Raw genomic sequence first — 21,645 nt, forward strand, 5'->3', positions numbered from 1 at the left:
CTTGATGTTCTCAGCCTACCAGACTCATTCACTGTGTCACTGGCAGACTTGCAATGTATACATACCGTGGTGTAACTCCCTTGCCTGCTTCTAGGATCATATCTTTGTTATAAACAGTCCAATTCTCTCAAAGTATGTCAGATGGAAAGATACACACCTGTATACATGCACGTACACACACAAACAAACACACATTGTTGATTTTATAGCTTTATCAATGTAAATTCTTTTAGTCCATTTTAGCATAAATAATTGATAAATACACTCTTACTAAAAAGATTCATGTTCTATCAGCAACAATGTTGGAGTCTTCAAATTTTCAGAAAGACCAAAACTATTAAAATTCTCAGGGGTTTTGATTTATAATTCAATCCCCAGCAACATGTAGGAGTACCAAACAGACACTGACTTCTAGAAACTTTAGGATTCTCTTAATCCATACATGCATTTCTGTGTCTCCATGACCCCACATGAAATAAGAAATCCCAAATGATTAACCCATAGATCACCAAAATCTTAAGCTGCTTGTTGGACTTCAAATCTTCCAGGGAAGAAATGATAGATGGTAATGTAATTCAGTATTGATAGTTCTACAAACACTATATACCTGTGAGCTGTGAGGAATCTAAAACAGTCTTGGTTTCTCTGTACCATCTTTTCTGTTCTCTATTGAGGGATTCCAGAAGACTGTTGCCTGCACTACACTCTATAGTCTTATTTCTCAGCAGTTGTTCCTTTAAGTCAATGTTATTTTTCATGGTGCTCCAGTTTTGGTGGAGGTTGGTTAGAGTTTCTTGCAGTCCATGTTTTTCTTGACTATGCTGAAAAACTAAATTAGTCAGGATTTTATATCAAAAATGCTTGTTAGAAGTACATATTGATCTTTAGAGTAAAAGCTTCATGTTGACAGCCTACACATATCATTAATTTTGTTGGATCTTTAACATTTATAAGTTTAGCATGTCAATTAACTCACTAGAGAAACAGATACAGCAATTTTACTCTAAGGTAAGTAGACTGTAAAATAAATAATACAGATGAATAAAATTATGGTTGAAGTAACTTCCAATCACTTTATATTTGTAGCAAAAATTTACAAATAATTACCTAAGTAAAATATTCAATGTATACTTAACACAGCATGAAAATTTCAACTAAGAATAAATCGTTGAGAAATCACATAATTCTTTTGGGAGCAAATGGAATGCAATGTATCCACATGCATAGCTATGTTTTAAAACAGAGTGGAAGTAATTTCCCTGTTAATGTGGAGTAATCCAATAAAGTTTAACCTTTAATGTCTCTGTAAAGATGAAGTCTTTTTACTTAAGCATGATTTTGATATGCACTGAAGAGATAAGAAAAGAAGGTCATTTATTCTTTGAATAACTGTTTCTCACAGAATTTTATGTAGATTAACAATCACCTGAGATCAGAAAGAAAACTATGATGAAGTTCTTTGAAGAAACATAACCAAATATGAGATAAAACCAAGCAATTCCCAACAGCCCCAGAGCTAACACATTATGTATGTATGAGAACAGGATACTGTAATAAGTCAGGAAAATATATTAAAGTCCAGAGATTCTGCCTCTTTCCTTGGATTGCAGGCAGGACAATGGACAGTATGTAACTGCATAGTTAATATCTAAAGCTATTCTTTAAGCAGAAGGTCAAAAATGTATGTCAATTACTTACTGTTTGTCACCAACACTGCAAAAATTACCAGCCGAAGGGAACAGAGGATTCCAAGAGCAATCACAATGAGCTGCCAAGGGACTGAACATTCTTAAATCAATAAAACAAAGCAAGAAAATCATCAGCATGAAAACAGCACATCCCAATACTAATAATAGTTTGAGCAGCACGGAAACAAGGGGAAAATTTGTACAAGTTGATGATACAAACTTACAGAAATGTGATGTCAAAACTGTAGATTTCTATCACAAATACACCCACTGTACTATTCTTACATGTGTGAACTACCAAAAAAGTCACAAAATTTTGAGCGTAACTCAACCTAGGCCTTGTATTGTGAATCCTCCTGACTCAGCCTAGCCGTAGCTGGATGACAGGAATGTACCCTCAGACAATTATACATTAACTAAACTATATTCTACAGAAAGTACTGGAGGCATAGATAAAGTCCAAGTACAAGACACCAAACAGAAGCATACAATCCAACAGGTGAGCAAATCTGAGGACAGAGAGGAAGGAATGAGAAATGAATGTTACTGAGAACTGACAGGGAACCACGGCTGCTCTGGGCCTGATCTCTATACATTGACATCTTCAAAAGGTCCTATAGTTTAACTCTCTTCTTCCATGTAATTATGATTTTGCTCTATATATTAGTAAACATTTTTGTGTATAAGGAATTTCTAATCTGAAAGTCATGCCTCTGATTACGAGAAAATCAAAGAAGAAATCGATCTCAGCTTAGAGCACAGATGAGATAATGTGTACAGAATAACTAAAAATAGAGACTAAAATGTGAGATTTCATATTTTCCTTAATAAAAAATTATTCTTTGATGTTTTCTGGAACTCACTATGCTGTTTACTTATTCCTACCCCCCATTAATCATTCGCCCTCTTCTTTACTCTGAAAATTTACTCTCAGGAGGAGACTTCCTCTTCTGATGGAGAATTGTTCTTGCTTTGTTGAATTAGATTTTATAGATATTTATGATACTTTCTTCAAGAGTTAAAGTATTGTTTGCACTGAATAGCCTTCATTTTCATAGGATTTGGGTATCAAGAATATTTCATGTATTTTCAGGCAATAGTGTGTTTGTTAGCTTTAAATTTTTCAGAAATCTTCTTGACTAGATGAAATAATATAAAAACTTAATGGTTTCTCATTTCTTCTTGATTATCAAGATTTTTTTTACACATTCCTATTTTTATAATATATCCATCTGGATTCTTCTGTTATAAGATAGCACCTAAAAAGTAGAAGTTGGGTTATATTTTTGGCTTTAGGTTTTTAAATTTTAAAATTTTATTGCTTTACTTTTAAACTTAATTTTGAACAACTTTGAACATGATCACCCTCCAAAGAGTACTCTTTTGTGCCCTCTCACCTTGGTGCATAACCAGCAAGATGAAATGGAACATGATAGTTTTCAATAAAACCAAGTAGGATATTTTTAAATTGTTTAAAATGCATTAAAATGTGACCTTAGAATTTTAAAACACTTACCACTGGGGCCACGAGTCTCCTGAGACCTCACTTGGTTCTGCCACCCTGAAGTCTTATGAAATCTCCCAGTTGAAGATGTGACCTCCTGCTCACTCATCTTGGGAGTATGTGGAGTATGTTCTCTCATAAATGTGTCCTAAAGTAATTTCTAAGGAAAAAAATTCAAATGTCCACCTTTATGAAGGTACCTGGATCTGATGATATAGAGGGTTGGTAAAGGTTGGGGTCTGACTGACTCACTTAATGATCCAAATGCTCTGTCATGAACTGACCCCGATTTCTATTACAAAGGAGACCCTTTCCATATTTGTTAATAGTATTTCTACTGGTCACAACAATTATATTTAAAAATATGGAAAGACTTAAAAATATACTAATAAATCATTATAATATTGACACAGCATGTATGTGTAAAATGTACAACACATAAAAATGTTAGGCAAAATTGGTACCACTGAATATAATTGAAAATCTTTTAAACAATCTGTTCAGATAACAGTCAAATCTTTAGGAATAAAAATTTTGCTTTAAACTTTATATATTTTGATAAATGCATGAATATTAAATGTTATTTCAGTCATTTTATCTATACATTACTCTCAGAGTATCCCAGGCACTGCCTTCAAAAGTATATTTAAAGGTTAGTACTGCAGGTGATCCAAAACACATAAATATCTCTTGGGTTGAAGCCCCAATCAGATGAGATGTCTATGCTCTTCTCCCAGTCATAGTATGTACATTCTTCCCTATGCTTGAACCTGGTGAGTGGAGTCAACCATAAAAGTTTCTAATGAATGAGATAAAACAGACCCAGAAAGACAAATGCTGAATATTCTATCTTATCTGAGTCTTCTGGCTCAAAGTATTCAAAAATGATTTGTAATCTTTAGTAACTTAAGCAACCTGGAAAGTAGAAAAGGGACATTTTGGGTGGGGTATGGGAAGAATACAGAGAGGCATAGAGTATACAATATGACCTTTTAATCTCAAATCATTCCATGTACACAAACATGTCACATATAAAATATTCATCTGTGATACTGAAATGAGAGGGTAAATGAAAATAAATTTTGCCACTGTGCATTATACATGAGCTAATGCCCATGAAGGATGCAATCTGATAATAGATATGAATGTATTAGTAAATAGTAAGTATCTGTAACTGCCATTCCCCTTACATTAATCACTAAGAAGAGATCAGCAGATAATATAGATAACAAGCTGCATATTGATAACATTTTTATCTATTTTAATACTCAAATTTTTCTGAAGAAATTGATATTTTGCCTTATTTATTTACTACTTCAATCTTTTCATTACATAATTATTTTTCATACTTGTTATTTACTATTATTGCTCTTAGGGTAGAGCTGACTGAACCAAGGTGGATGTGTACAGAAAACAACTTTACAATGTGAGTTCTCTTACTCATCTTTACGTGGGTTCCATGGATCAAACTCAGGAATTAGAAAAGGCTGCCGTAGCATGTACCATTACACACAGACACATCGTGCAAGGTTCCTATTATGACAACTCTCAGATGTATAATATATACACATTTAACCCAGCTCAAGAGTAATGAACTCCATAGATCCCACTACCTTAGATTATTAGAACATAAATACCAGTATACTCAGAAAGAATCCAACTCAGAATAAAAGTTTTCACATGCTGCCAAAGTTAACCTTATCTAACATAAACAACAGGGCTTCTGCCTCAATCCTGCTTTCATGTTAAGCCATCTGGAATTCTCTATAGAATATTTGATCATTTGATAAAAAATAAATAAAAGCAAGAAATGTTACCTGTGTCTCTGCTCAGACGTGATTTTCTTGGAAGGAATTGATCTGAAATTGAAGGGAAAGTTCAGCTCTTCTGGTTTGTGTCCCCTAAGAGGCTCCAAGAGGCAAGGCAGAAATACATTTCCTTAGAGTGATACTCAACCTCATAATTTTCTGCCCCTCCTCTTACCAAAGCGAAAAGAGGAAACTGTTTAATGAAATGTGACTCTGAGAGCAAAGGAGAGAGGTAAAATATTGTGCCAGTTGCTAACCCTTCATTGATATTTGAAGACTGAGAAGTGGCAAACTCCTGCAGAGAGAACAAAACCACTGTCTTTTGCAAAATCACAAGGGAAAAAAGGGACTGAAACTTCTCTGCTACTAGTTTCGAAATAGAATGTTGGAAATTTTGTCTTATTTTTTTAATTTACATGTTGATTTTAAATTATGCTAATAGCAGCTTAAAAGTAGGTATTAGGTAAGCCTTTAAAGCACTCACATTTCCACCAGTAAACTCTTCTTTACACTCTTCTAGCTCTTTAATTCTACATGGTATTTACTGTGAACATTGATGTCATTCCACATAGAGTGTTTTTTGCAGATGTTTTCATGGTGCTTGGAAATAGAATCTAATTCAAAGAGCATGGCCAGTATATACTCTTTGTGAGCTAAAGAAACAGGCCTCAATTTTGCTTTGTTCTAGTGTTTTGTGTTTGATTTATTTGTTGCTGTTTGGAGATACTTTTTGTTTCATAGCATTGGCTGACCTCACACTCATAATCCTCTGGCCTCACTTTTTTCTTTCTTAGAATTACAGCTGTACACCATGATACCAATTTACACAATGTTTATGATAGATTATTATTTTCAAATAAATAATAAGCAGTTCTTTATTTTATAAATATTGATCTCAAGATTTTTAATACAATATTTGTTTAATAATCACAAACAACAAAAATTATTTAGATAATTCTCTGTTGCTGCACATACTAGTCATTTTGTAGTATTTTGTTAGTTTTAAAACTATATGATATATACCTTAGAACATACTAAGAAAGACATTTTATGCATGAAGTAATAGGATTCAAGGAAATATATAATTAAGAAACTCTGATATAGCTCATACTTCATTTACAGCCTATCAGTTGGCATGAAATTATTCAAAAGTGATTTTTTTATAGATGAGATGGGGTAATTTTTTCTCTATGAGTTTTTCCCATGGGTTTGTGATTAGAATTCCTAGAAAGAAGCTGTTTCAGCAAAGATTGTTTTAAACTATGGAGAAGTGGAGACATTGTAATGTTATGGATGTAGCCTTTTGCTTCCAGAAGCTTCTCAAGACAAAAACCAGGGTAGATTTTCTTTCTGATCATTTTCAAGAGTGCAGGTGTTTGAAAGGAAAGGACAGGAAGGTACTTGAACTAAAGTGAGAAGCTGACACATCTACAGTGCTGAACAATTGCTACTCTAGAAAACCAACATTCTTCCCTCATCTAGGAGGTTTATGTCACACTGCCCACAAAAACATTAATGGTGCTGAGAGATTTTTGCATCCTTATCTCTCCTGACAGTGTGTGATCTGTACTATGGAGGCTAACCCCATGCACTAGGCATACTTCTTTTTGCTTTCTGCATATTGTTTGCCTCTTTTACCATCATGCAAAGACTGTGGGAAATAACCCAAGAACTGTTTGTTCATTATTGTGACCATAGCATTATAGGTAGATAACAGTCCTATCAGTGTACTTGATGAAGGAGGAAGGTAATTAATAGAAAATAAACACATAGTGGATATACATTTGTTTGCTTGTATGTATGGTAAGAGATCGGAGCATTCCCATAACTGTAAAGCTGAAGAACAGCTACTTCCTCTCACTCTGTACAATTGAGTTCTGAATTTATAGAAAAATGTAAACAATTAAGGAGCATAATTAGCATTGAAAGATATTGTGACTGCAAAAGGAATGGAAATGACTGACTCTCTGGTCTCCAGTTTTGTTTATTGACCAAAGTCCAGCATAAGACAGGAAGAACTGTAATCATACGACCAGAAAATAAAGCAATAAAGTGAAAACATGAAGAAATTTTTGTTTTCTTGAGCTTTGTTTATGTAAGATTAACAATCACTTGAGATCGGAAATCAGAATGTCACCAAGTCCTCAGAAGGAACATAAACAAAAATGAGACAAAATTAGGCAACTTTCAACAAACGTAGCGCTAACACATTAGTTATCCATGAGAACAGGTCATTCTAATGAGTCAGTAAAAAAATTATTAAAGTTCAGAGATTCTGGCTCATTGCCTGATTATAGGCAGAACAATGGACAGAGTATATAACTGCATAGTTCATGTATAAAGCTATTTTTTAGGTGGAATCTCAAACAAAATATATCTCAATTACTCACTGTCACCAATACTACAACAGTTATCAACAGATGGGCACACAGTATTCCAAGAGATGCCAGACAACAAAACACCCTTAAACCAACAAAATAAGACAGAAAATCATCACCATGAAAATAACACATCTCAATACTAATTGCAATTTGTGTAGCATGGAAACATGGGAAAATCTTGTACAGTTGAATGATACAAACTGACTGAATATGTGCTCTCAAAGTTGTAGATTTCTACCTAAAATGCATCCACTGTAAAAATCTTATGTGTGTAAATTTTCACAACATTTTGGACTCGTTTCAGCCATGACATTGTATTGTGAATCTTCCTGACTCAACCTAGAAGGAACTGAGTGACAGGCATGTGCCCTCACCCAGTTCTACAGGAAACAAAGTGCATTCTACAGAAGGCTTTGGAGGCATAGATACAATCCAAGTACAAGAAACCCAGCTGAATCATGCAGTCTACCAAGTAAGATAACTGAGGATGGAGAGGAAGGAAAGAGTGATGGATATTCCTGAGAACTGGAGGGGAATCACAGCTGCTCTGGACATTTATCCGTATACATCCCATCCTTGAAAGGTCCTACAAGATGACTATCTCTTTTTCCATATAAGTGTGATTTTGTTGTATGTAATACTGAAAATTTTGGTATACTTAATGCATTAGAAATCTGAAAAACATGTCATTATCACTAAATCAAAGAGGAGAAAGATCTTGGCATGGAACACAGCTGTGACTGTGTATACAGAGTAACTAAAAGAGAATAAAAAGAGATATATCTATTTTGTCACTAATAAAATTATTTTTTGATGTTTTCAAGAACTCAAAAGGGATTTACTCCTCGCAGTCCCACTAACCTGTCATCCCCTTCTTTCTTCTTCCCTCTGCAAATTTATTCTCAGGAGGAGACTTTCCCTTCTGATGGATAACTGTTTTGGCCTTGTTCTGTCAAATGTTGGGGATATATATGACAACTAATACACTTTCTTTGAGAATGAAAGTATTGATCCTAGTGCACAAGCTTCATTTCTTTAGGATTTTGTTTGTCTGGAAAATTTGGTGTTTTTGCAGATTCCAGTTCGTCTATTACTTTTAAAGATTTCAGAATTCTCCTTAATTAGAGGATTTCATTAAAAAAAAACTCTTAATGGTTTCTTACTTCATCTTTAGTCTCAAGAATTTTTTGTATAAACTTTCATTGTTCTAATCTGCCCCTCCGGTTTCTTTTTAACTAGCTAACAACTAAAAAAGGTTAGTTAAAGAAGTAAGGTTATACTTTTTTTTTCTTTTTAAATCTTGATTGCTCTGTTTTTTAACCATAGTTTTGAACAATGTTGTGCAAGATTATCCTCCAACTAAAACTCTTTTCTTCCCTCTCTACCTTGTGCATAGCCAAGCCCAGATGAAATGGAACATTACAGTTTTCCATAGAACTGGTAGGATATTTATAGTTTTTAAAGTTTAAAATGTGCAAAAATAAACATGTGATTCAGACACTTAAGACACCTCTGGGGCCAGCTTCTCTGGCCCCTTGATTCTCCTGAGGTCTCTCTTGGTTCTGCAACCCTGAAGACATATGAAATGTCACAGTTGAATAAGTGACATCCTGCTCACTCATGTTGGAAGCATATAGAGTGTGTTCTCCATTAAAATATGTCCTCAAGAGATTACTAAATTAAACATTAAAATGTCTACCTTTAGAAAGGTACCTGTATCTGATAATACAGAGGGATGGGAAAGGGAAAGGGTGGGGTCTGACTCAGTCACTTAATGATCCAAGCAAACTGATATGGAGTTACCACAATTTCCAATACAGGGGAGAACCCTGTGTAGATTTCTATTAATGTCCTTTATATTTTTAATAGTCACAGCAATTATTTTTAGATAATATGGAAAGACATAGAAATTTACCTATAATTTATTATGATATTGACACAATCTGTATAAAATATTCAACATGTAAATAGGTTAGGTAAAAGTTGAATGACTAAAATATCATTGAAAAACTTGTAAACAATCTATTCAAATAACAAACCGTTAAGGCTTTAGGAATAAATAAAATAAATAAAACTGTTACCTTATAATTATTTACACATTTTGATAAACACAAGAATATTAAATGTTCTTTCTTTTTTCACTATTTTTTTCATTTTCTAAATTCTTTGTTTACATTCCATCCGCTTTCCCCTTTCCCACTTCCCCCTCCCCATATGTCCCATAAGCATTCTCTATATCCATACTCCAATCACCTCCCTCCTTTTTCTCTGTCCTGGTACTCCCCTACAATGCTGGATCAGGCCTTTCCAGTACCAGGGCCCTCTCCTTACTTCTTCATGGGAGTCATTTGATATGCTACTTCTGTCTTGGGTATTCAGAGCTTCTGGGCTAGTTAATACCCACTTATCAATGATTGCATCAGGTATATCCTTTTGTGATTGGGTTACCTCACTTAGGATATTTTCCAGTTCCAACCATTTGCATACAAATTTAATGAATTCATTATTTTTAATTGCTGAGTAGTATTCCATTGTGTAAATATACCACATTTTCTGCATCCATTCCTCCACTGAGGTACATCTGGGTTCTTTCCAGCTTCTGCTATTATAAATAAGGCAGAAATAAATATCCTCAGAGTGACTCACAACCTCATGATTATTTGCCCCTTCTCTTGACCAAAGTGGAAAGAGGAAATTGCTCAATGAAACCTGACTCTGAGAGCAAAAGAAAGAATTATCATATTGGGCCTGATGCTGCAAAAGAAATGTCCATAATTGATACTTTAAGACTAAGAAGATAACACTCCCGCAGAGATAGCAAAACCAGTGTCTTAGGAAAACAACTAGAAAAATGAGGGGCTTTTCCTCAGCTCCAGTTTTGTAATAAGCTGTTGGAAATTTTCTCTTATGTGACTATATTTTAAATTACTCCTTGATATTCAATTATGCTACCTTCAGCTCAGTGTGTATTAGGAATGCCTTAAAGCACTCACATTTCCACTGCTATTCTTCCTTTATACTCTTCTAGTTTTTTGTTTTTTTACTTTATTTTTTTATTTTATTAGTTATTTTATTTATTTTCATTTCAAATTCCTTTTCCTCACTTACCCTCCCCAAACACCCTATACCATTCCCTTTCCCCCTACTTCTGTGAGTGAGCTCCCCTACCCACCAACCCATTCCTGCCTCACTGAATAACATTCCCCTAATTGGGACATCAAGTCTCCACAGGACCAAGGGCCTCCCCTCACATTGATGCCAGATAAAGAATCCTCTGGTAAGTAAGTATCTGGAGTCCTAGGACTCTCCCTCTTTGGTGGGTGCTTTAGTCCATGGGAACTCTGGGGATCTGGTTGGTTGATATCTTTGCTCTTCCTGTGAGGTTGAAAATCCCTTCAGCTCCTTCAGGCCTTTCCCTAAGGCCCCCATTGGGGTCCTCATACTCAATATGAATGTTGGCTTCAAGCATCACCATGTGTATTGGTCAGGCTCTTGCATAGCCTCTCAGGAGACAGTCATACCAGGCTCCTGTCAGCAAGCACTTCTTGGCATCAGCAACAGTGTCTAGGTTTGTTGGTTTGTTTGATGGATCCCTGCCTAGCTGAGGCAGTCTCTGGATGGATTTTCCTTCAGTCTCCACTCTACTCTTTGCCCTAGCATTTTCTTTTGACAGGAGCAATTCTATATTAAAAATCTTGAGATGGGTGTACAGCCTCATCCCTCAACAGGGTGCCATACCTAACTGCTGAATATGGTCTGTTCAAGTTCTCTGTCCCTTTTGGAGGTTATTTCAGCTAATGTCAATCCCGTTGGGTCCTGGTGTCATTCTATATGGAGTGGTTTACTACTAATATTTTCATAGTGCTGGGATATTGAATCTAGGAAAATGAACATTCTCAGACAATATCTTTCACTGAGCTAAGGTCTCAGGCCTTAGCTTTATTTTGTTCTTGTGTTTCATTTTGATTTGTGTGTGGTTGTTGTTGTTGATGATGATGTTCTTGTTGTTGTGTGAGAAAGGTTTTTTATCTTAGTGTGTTCTATCAGTTGACCACATACTCAAAAGTTCTCTGGCCTCATTCTTTTCTTTCTTAGAATTATAGCTGTATACCACTACACCAATATACTCCATTCTTCTGATAGTAATTTTTCTAATAAATAATGAGCATTTCTTCACTTTATGTATCTAGATCTCAATGTATTTAAAGTCATATATATTTATTAATCACATACACAGCATAAATTAATTAGATGATCCTGCACTGCTGAACATTCCAGTTGTTTTATACTGTTTTGTTGGTTTTAGTTTAAAGAATACGTGGGGTATACTTTAGAACACACTAAGAAAGACATTTATGCATCAAGTTATGAGATTCAGGGAGAAACACATGAAAGTAACTCTAAAATAGATTATTACATGACACCTAGTTAACTTAAAGACTATTAGTTGACATGAAAATATTCACAATTGAATTTTTAGAGATGAGTTGGAGTGATTTTTCTTTTATGAATTTTGCACATGGATTTGTGATGAGAATTCCTGGAAAGACAGTGTTTCAGTAAACACTGATTTAAACATCAGCAAAGTGGGAACATTGTAATGGTGTGGATCTAGAAGTAATTATCTTACCAATGGCTAGCTCTAACCTTCTAAGTAACCTGCGTCAGAACTAACAACCAGTAACTAATAGATAAAAACTTCATGAAAGCTATGGAGATGGAAGACAACTATGTTCTACCAACCTAAATGCTAAGAATGTCTTCTAATGACCTATAGAAAAGCTTTGCCCATCTTGCTGTAACAGCCTCTATGATGTACCTACTAATGTATAGTAAAATTGCCTAAATTTATGATTTTTTAAACTGTATAACTTCATGAAATTACTTCCATATTGGAAGACAGAGCCATGGTCACTCACAATGTTTCCAGAATATACTATATTCTATTCATTTTAAGGTATAAGCTGGGTTTTTGTTTGTTTTGTTTTGTTTTGTTTGCATGACTAGGTTTACATTCAAAGCTCTTGCTATAAATACTGCAAGTAAGGGTACACATTCTAGGGTGGCTCCACATGCAGAGTACTTCAGACATTTCACTGGAATTGAGCGTACAGTTCAGCATAGGGTCATTCTTGATATGTACAAAGACATTACCTCATACAACATAATGATGATAATAACAATAAGAATAATATAAATGACAATGATAGTAAAAACCAGTGATAATAATGATAGAATAAAGAGAGGATGTAAAGTCCATCTGATTCTATGGTCTGTTCTCATGACTCACCCTTTTCAGAATATGTTCAAGTCTCTTACTAAACTGTACTTGCATTTGATTATAGACTTTCCAACTTGCTGACTTGTGTTTTATGAAAACAATTTAAATTGTTCTTCAAATCACGTGACAATGGTTAACTGAGCACTGAGAAATGGCAGATGGCTGGAAAATAGAAAAGGAACTGGAGATGCACTGGCAATTCTGATGCCTAGTACTCTCTCTGTTCGTGTGTGTGTGTGTGTGTGTGTGTGTGTGTTTCTGTGTGTGTATGAGAGTGTGGGTGTTTGAGAGAGAGAGTATTTGATTGCATATATGCTATATGGTGTACATGGTGGTCAGGGGACAACTTTGGGGAGTTAGTTTTTCTCTTCTACCAAGGATTCCATGAATAAAATTTGAGATGTCTTCAGGCATATGCAGCCAGTGCTTTTACACACTAAGACATTTAAAAAAGGCAATTTTTGGTTCTTTAACACAAATATCTGAGTCACCACCCATGTCTGAATTATCATAAACCGAAGGTCCCTGAAACAGTTGACAGATATTAAATCACCGTAACAGTGTAAGAAGTTTCAAAGGTACAATGTAGATGTTTCCATAATATCTCCAGCAAATCTTTTTTGTCTCTAGCCAGTTTCCCTGGCTGAATCCCTCTGTATCCAGCCTTCACACACACACACACACACACACACACACACACACACACACACACACATACACACTTGGAGGACATGGGAGGAGAGGTTATGAGCAGCAGTGTTCAAGAATGTGATCACAGTGTTCCAGTGCAGGGAAATGCTTGTGTTCTCTCAGCTTTCCACAGGAAAAATCTGAAGAAGTCAGCTGACTTAACATAAGGACACTGTTTAACTAATACTAGTCCTATGGCCCAAATATATCATTATTGCATGCACAGAATATGTATATGATGAGCACTTAGAAGGGCCTGAGTTTTAGCTTCCCACAAAGCAGGAATCTAGGAAATGTGGAGACATGAGGAGAAACACCACCCCAGGCTCTTGTGACTTCATATACATTCCATCATTCACAAATTCCTTGATCATAAAAATTCAGAAGAGTTCTAAGTTGTGAAGGTTTAATAAAATACACAAATAGCTTTTTGTTTTGTTTTATCTGAGAAAGGTTTTCACTATTTAGCACTGACTGGCCTGGAACTCAGTATAGAAACCTGGCTGGCTTAAAAATTACAGAGACTGCCATTGTTTGTTTCCCAAATGCTGGGATAATAGGTATGAATCACCACCCTCAGCTGCAAATGAATTTTTTAATCATGACCTGAGAAATTGATTGTATGTTGCATTCACATTAAACATTATAATTTCTAGTGCAAGACTCCAATCTTTTTTAGCGTGTAAATCTGAGCAAAGTACTAACTCTTCAAGCCTGTGTTTTCATGTGCTCATCAAGAGTGTGCCATCTACTTTCTAGGTTTTGAGAAACTATTTAGAAATGTAGACAGAGAGACATCTGGGTTCTTTACAGCTTCTGGCTATTATAAATAAGGCTGCTATGAACATAGTGGAGCAGGTGTCCTTATTGCATGCCGGGGAATCCTCTGGGTATATGCCCAGGAGTGGTATACCAGGGTCTTCCCAAAGTGTTGTGCCCAGTTTTCTGAGGAACCGCCAGACTGATTTCCAAAGTGGTTGTCCCAGCTTGTAATTCCACCAGCAGTGGAGGAGTGTTCCTCTTTCTCCACATCCTTGCCAAAACCTGCTGTCTCCTGAGTTTTTGACCTTAGCCATTGTGACTGGTGTGAGGTAAAATCTCAGGGTTGTTTTGATTTGCATTTCCCTAATGATTAATGATGTTGAACATTTCTTAAGGTGCTTCTCAGCCATTTGAAATTCATCAGGTGAAAATTCTTTATATAGCTCTGTATCCCATTAGGAATGGATAAAGAAAATTTAGTATATTTATACAATGGAATACTACTCAGCAATTAAAAACAATGAATTCATGAAATTTTTAGGCAAATGGTTGGAACTGGAAAATATCGTCCTAAGTGAGGTAACCCAATAACAAAAGAATACAGATGGAATGCAGTGACTGATAAGTGGATATTAGCCCAGAATCTCTGAGTGCTCAAGACACAATTAACATATCAAATGATTCCCAAGAAGGAAGGAGAGGGCCCTGGTACTTGAAAGGCCTGATTCAGCATTGCAGGGGAGTACCATGACAGAGAAATGGGAGGGGGGTGACTTGGGAATTGGAGGAGGGAAGAAGGCTTATGGGACTTATGTGGGGGGACCAGGAAAGGGGAAATCATTTGGAATGTAAACAAAGAATATAGAAAAAATGGCTATAAATAGAAAATAAAATAAAAAAGAATCTTGTAGTTTACAAGAAAACTTTTCTTCTTAACCTTTTGCCTCCCAAATATTCTCTAAATCAAAACAAAAACAAAATACAAAACAAAAGAAAATAAACGAAAAAGAAACAGGCTAGATTTCTGATCTGATCATTTCCAAGAGTGCAGGTGTTTAGAAGAACAGGATAGGAAGGTTACATGAGAAACTGACACACCTACAGCACTGAGTCATTGCTGCTCTAGAAATCCACATTCCTCCCTCAACTGAGAGGTTCATGTCACATTGCCCATGGAAATATTAAGAGTGCTGAAAACATTTTGCATCCTTATCTCTGCTGAAAGGGTGTCAGGTATACAAAATTAACTACCCTTCACCTTCATCAAGCATACTGATAGGCCCCTCATTTCCTACTAGCTAAGGAAATGAGGCTAAGCACATGAAAAGGTCACACTTTGTGTTTTCAGCATATAAGTTGCCTCCTTTAACATCATGCATAGATGTGAGCAAGAATGTCAGAGTAGTTTGTTCATTACTGCAGCCATAATACTAGTAGGAAATGAGGGGGTTATCAGTATGTATGATGAAGGTGAAGGGTAGTTAATTGATACTGAACACAGAGGGGTTATTTTGTTGTTGTTGTTTACTTGCTTGGACAGAGATAGGGGAGTGGTCATAACTGTAAGGCCACAGAGCAGAAACTTCCTCTAAGCTCTGCAAAACTGAGCTCTGAATTTACAGAAAACTGTGAACTATTAAGGAGGATAATTAGCATTGAAAGAGGGGTATACATGGAGGCAGGGGGAGGGAGGAGGGGGAGGGAATCGTTGGGGAGGGGGGCATTTGGGAGGGAGAACTTGGGAAAGGTTTTACCATTGGCAATGTAAATGAAGAAGATACTCAATAAAAAAAAAAAGAAAAAAAAGATATAGTCACTTTAGATGGATGGAATTGATTGGCACTCCAGTTCCATTTCTTTTACCAAAGTATTGCACAAAACAGGAAGTACTGACCTAACATGACCAGGTAGTAAAACAGAAGTAAAAAATGTGGAGAAATTATAATTTTCTTGAGTTTTGTCTACTAAATTTATTTTTGTGAAAAAACAAACAATAATAAAAACATACAAAAATGCAAACACATACACACATATACAATGAGTAAGAGATAAAGACTGTGGAACTACTCCAAGGGTTGAGACACCAGCCAGGATGTCCAAGCAAATAAATGGGTCTTCCATTCTCCCTTGTGATTCACCTCTTGTTAACCTATAGCATGTGCAGAAATAATAAATCCTTATATATGTCTTAGGGTTACTAGTTTGAATAGAAATGGCCCTTATAGGTGTCTTCTGGTTCCATATCCCCATATAGTGATTCACAGTTAATGGTACCCCTCAGTTATTCTCTGTTTCACTCTAGACACTGAACCAAAGAAACTTAGGAAGGAAGGAATTATTTCATTTCACAAGTCATTCCTGAATTTTAAAGGAATAGGGAATAAGAACTTAGGTGAAGGTTTAAAGCAGAAACAAAGAGGAACTCTTTTCTTCTGACTTGATACATGGCTCAGCTTTATCTGTTTTTCATTTCTTTCTTTTCTTTCCTTTCTTTTTTTCAGTATTTTATTTATTCATCACTCTCTCCTCTCCTCCCACTCCCACCCTTACATACCCCTTTCCCCCATTAACTCTTCTGCATTTCCAAAGAGAAGGGGAAACCCTCCATGGGTAAGAACAAAATAATGATAGGAGTGAGGCACTTGGAAGTGAGAGAGGAGGGAGGATGAAAAGAGGAAGCTAGATCAGGTGTGGGAGGAGTCTGGGAGATGTACAGAAGATCAGGAAATAGAACAGAAGTATATAGCAGTGGGAGATCGGGAACTGGGAGTAGCCACCAGAAAGTTCCAGATGCTAGGAAAGCAAGATGCTCCCAGGACCCAAAAGGTATGAAATTAGCTGAAATACACAAAAAAAGGGGAGAAATAACTTGTAGAGACCATATGGAGAAGTTAGGCACAGTCTCTGACTGAGGGATGGGGCCATCCACCCATCTCAAATACTTTAACACAGAATTGATGCTATCTTAAAGATATACAGGGACAAAGAGGAAGAAGAGACTGAAGGAAAGGCCATTCAGCGACTTCCCCACCTGAGAATTCATCGCAAATACAGGCACCAAACTCAAACATTATTGCTGATGCCAAGAAATGCTAACAGATGGGAGCATGGTACTACAGTCTCCTGAGAGCCTCTGCCAGAGCCTGACCAGTACAGATGCTGATGCTCACAGCCAACCCTGGGACTGAGCTCTGGGACAGCAATGGAGGAGTTAGGGGAAGGCCTGAAGGAACTGAAGTGATTTGTAGCCACTTAGCAAGAACAACAATATAAACCAACCATATACCCCAGAGCTCCCAAGGGTTAAACTTCCAACCAAAAAGTACACATGGAGGGATCTACCCGCATATCTACCTGCATATGCAGCAGTAGATGGCCATATAGCAATGATGGGAAGGGAAGCCCTTGATCCTGAGATCAATTCCCCCACCATTGGGGAATGAAAGAATGTTGAGGCAGGACTTAGTGTGAGTAGGGGAGCAGCCTCATAGAAGTAAGGGAGATAGGGCATAGAATAGGAGGTTTGCAAATGGGAAAGTGGGAATGAAATAGCATTTGAAATGTAAATAAATTAAATATCCTATGAAATTAAATTTTAAAATGAAAAAAATCATAAAAACAATAATCTGATCTGGCACTTCTGATTACAGCACACACATCCTCTATCACTAAAGCCAGAAAAGGCAGTCCAGCTTGGGGAAGGGGACCCAGGATAAGCAACAGAGAGGCAAAAGCCTCCTCTCTGATTCTTAGGGGACCCATATCAAAACCAAGCTGTACATCTATTAAAAATATGTAGAGATCCTAGGCCCAGCTCTTGCATGATCTTTCATTGGTGGTTCAGTCTATGTGAGTCCCCATTTGTCCAGGTCAGTTTTGTCTGTAGATATTTCTGTGTTGTCCTTGACTTCTTGGGCTCCCTCAGATCTATTCCCCCCTTCACAAAACTCTCTGAGCCTTATCTAAAATTTGACTGTAGGGTTGGAATAGGAGGTTTGTAAAGGGGAAACTGGGAGTGGAATAACATTTGAAATATAAATAAATAAAGTATCCAATAAAAATTAATATTTAAAAATGAAAAAAAATCATTAAAAACCATAACCAGACCTGGCACCTCCAATAGAGCACACACATCCTCTACCACTAAAGTCCTCCTTGGGGAAGGTTATCCAGGATAAGCAACAGAGAAGTAAAAGATTCTTCTCTGATTCTTAGGGTACCTATGTGAAACATGCTGAACATCTGTTAAAAATGTGTAGAGGTCCAAGTTCCAGCCCTTGCATGATCTTTAGTTCATGTCTCAGTCTCTGTCAGCCCCATATGTCCAGGTCAGTTGTCTCTGAAGCAATTCCTGTGCTGTCCTTGACTTCTCAGTCTCCCTCTGTCCTATTCCCTTCTCTTCCACAAGATTCTCTGAGCCTTGTCTAATATTTGACTGTGGGGTTTCTAAGGTATTTATGCTTGGCCACAGTCTGAATACATGAGGGAGTATCATCAATCTTATCAGAGTTTGGGTCTTTCCCAAGGAATCGTATCAAGTGGGGGCAGTCAATGTTTGACCATTCCTACTATCTCTGCTCTATCTTAATTCAAGTGTATCTGGTCGGCTGGACAAAATTTAAGACAAAACAATTGTGGATAGGTTGGTACCCATTAACTTCAACTGGAAGTTCCACTTGGTTGCAGGAGACAACCACTTCAGTCTCCATATCTCTAGCTTCCAGGAGTCTCAACAATGTTGAACCCATAAACACCAGGAGCTTCCTCCATCCCAGGTCTCACGGTATTCCCAGAGAATACATTTTACTGATTTCCTTTCTTCTCTCAGTACTTAACTACACACCATCTCCACTACACTTGATCCCCATCCCTATTCCCTTCTTCACCCACTTTCACACCTAGTTCACTCTGTTCATATACCTATAATGCATATTTTATTTCCACTTATGAGTGAGATATAAGCATCTTGACTGAGTCCTCTTTGTTATTCAATTTCTTTGAAGCTTTAGATTGCAGCATGGATATCCCATTCTTTAAGGCTATTGTTCACTTATAAGTGAGTACATAGCATTGTCTCTTTCTGCATCAGGGTTACATCAATTGGGATGATATTGTATACTTCCACTCATTTCCCTGCAAGTTTTGTGATGTTTCTTTTTTTAATGGCTTAATAGTATCCAATTTTTTAGATATTCTTTTATTATTATTATTTTTTATTATTGTTTATCTATTCTTCAGGGCCATCTAAGTTCTTTGTTTCTTTCTTTGTTTCTTTGTTTCTTTGTTTCTTTGTTTCTTTCTTTCTTTCTTTCTTTTTTTTTTGCAATTACCAATAAAGTGATTATGAAAATAGTGAAGTAGGTTTCCTTGTGATGTGGTGGAGCATCTTTTAGGTAATGCTATATATTTTTACTCAATTTCTTGACCCTCTATACTCCTCTCCTGTCCCTCTACCTCCTCTCTCTCCCTCCCAAGTTTCTCTCTCCCTCAACCTCCTGTGATTATTTCGTTACCCCTCTATATGGGATTGAAACTTCTACATTTTGGTCATCTTTCTTCTTCAGTTCCATGTGGTTTGTGGTTTGAACTGTGGCTATTTTGAGTTTTGGGGCTAATATCCACTTATCAGTGAATACATACCATGTGTTCTTTTTTGTCTGGGTTACCTCATTCAGGGTGATATTTTCTAGTTCCCTCCATTTGCCTGTGAATTTCATGAAGTCATTGTTTTTGATAGCTGAATAGTACTCCATTGTGTAACTGTTCCATATTATCTGTATCCATTTCTTTCTTGACAGATATCTAAGTTCTGTACAGTTTGTGGCTATTATAAATAAAGCTGCTATAAACATAGTGAAAAGGGTATTCTTGTTATATGTTGGCGTATGTTTTGGAGTATATACCCAGTAGTACTATACCTGGGTCTTCAGGTAGAACTATTTCCAATTTTCTGAGGAACTTCCAGATTGATTTGCACAGAGATTTTACCAGCTTCAGCAACACATATTCAAAATTGGAATGGTAAAGAGAAGATTAGCAGGACCTCTTCACAAGGTAGGTCTATTTTTCCCCCATTTTTTATACATAATCTTTATTTAAATTTCAAATTTTATTCCCTTTCCTGCTTTCTCCCCCTCTCAGGAAAGCTCTAACACATCCTCCCTTCCCCTGCTTCTATGAGGATGTTACTACACCCAACCTACTCCCACCTACCCTCTCTCAATTTATCTACTCTGGGGCATCTACAGAGCCTTCATAGGACCAAGGACCTCTCCTCCCATTGATGCCTGACAAGGCATTCCTCTGCTACAAATACAGCTGGAGGCATGTATACCCTTTGGTTGATGGCTTTGTCCCTGTGAACTCTAGAGGTTTGTTGTTTGATATTTTTGTTCTTCCTATGAGATTGGAAACCTCTTTAGTTCCTTTAGTCCTTTCACTAATTCTACTATTGTGGACCCTACACCCAGTCCATTGGGTGGCTGCTAACATCTGCCTTGGTATTTGTGAGGCTGTGGAATGGCCTCTCAAGAGACAGCCATATCAGGTTCCTTTCAGCAAGCATTTCTAGGCATCCACAATAGTGTATGGGTTTGATAACTCTTTATAGGATGTACCAAGGTAGGAGAGTCTCTGGACGGCCTTTCCTTCTGTCTCTGCTCTATACTTCACTTTATCTCCATAATTTCTCCTGTGAGTGTTTTGTTCCCTTTCTCAGAAAAACCAAAGCACCCACACTTTGGTCTTCCTTATTCATGAGCTTTATATAGTCTATGAGTAATATCTTGTTTATTCTGAGTTTTGGGGCTAATATCCACTTATCAGTGAGTACATATCCTGTGTGTTCTTTGTGATTGGGTTACCTTACTCAGGATGACACTTTCTAGTTCTATCCATTTACCTAAGAAATTCATGAATTCATTGTTTTTAATAGCAGAGTAGTACTCCATTGCATAAATGTACCACATTTCCTGTATACATTCCTTGGTTGAAAGACATCTGGGTTTTTTCTAGCTTCTGGCTATTATAAATGAGGCTAGTATGAACATAGTGGAGCAGGTGTCTTTATTACATGTAAAAGCGTCTTCTGGATATATGCCCAGGTGTGGTATAGCTGGGTTCTCAGGTTATACTATTTCTAATTTTCTGAGGAACTGCCATACTGATTTCCAGATTGGTTGTACAAGCCTAAAATTCCACCAGCAATGGAGGAGTGTCCTTCTTTCTCCATATTGTCACCAGCATCTGCTGTTGCCTGAGTTTTTCATCTTAGCCATTCTGACTGGTGTGAGGTGGAATCTAAGAGTTTCTTTCTATTTGAATTTCCCTGATAACTAAGAATGGTGAACATTTTTTTTAGGTGCTTCACAACCATTTGAGTTTCCTCAGTTTAGAATTCTCTGATTAGCTCTGTACTCCATTTTTAATAGGGTTATTTGATTCTCTAGAGTCTATCTTCTTGAGTTCTTTGTAAGTATTGGGTATTAGCCCTCTTTCAAATGTAGGACTGGTAAAGATCATTTCCCAATCA

At 36.6% G+C, this 21,645-nt stretch overlaps 1 protein-coding gene across 27 annotated transcripts in view; it reads right to left on the reverse strand.

The window, feature by feature from the left end:
- Window positions 1-21,645, reverse strand: part of LOC127679301 (killer cell lectin-like receptor 5) — a 403,713-nt gene that overhangs the window by 362,547 nt on the left and 19,521 nt on the right. Inside the window, exons 1-4 of one of the 27 annotated variants that reach the window (XM_052175065.1) lie at window positions 5,010-5,286; window positions 3,205-3,352; window positions 1,699-1,779; window positions 608-829 (exon numbers count right to left, since the gene is read on the reverse strand). The exons of 25 other annotated variants lie outside the window; for them this stretch is intronic. In XM_052175065.1, the coding sequence (XP_052031025.1) occupies window positions 608-829; window positions 1,699-1,779; window positions 3,205-3,331 (430 nt within the window). In that variant the 5' untranslated portion in view covers window positions 3,332-3,352; window positions 5,010-5,286. Of the gene's footprint in view, window positions 1-607; window positions 830-1,698; window positions 1,789-3,204; window positions 3,353-5,009; window positions 5,287-21,645 lie in introns of those variants that run through there. One more of the 27 variants, XM_052175063.1, reaches the window with a different exon arrangement.

This window comes from Apodemus sylvaticus, chromosome 2, assembly GCF_947179515.1.
Source record: "Apodemus sylvaticus chromosome 2, mApoSyl1.1, whole genome shotgun sequence".
In the NCBI taxonomy this organism is placed as follows: domain Eukaryota; kingdom Metazoa; phylum Chordata; class Mammalia; order Rodentia; family Muridae; genus Apodemus; species Apodemus sylvaticus.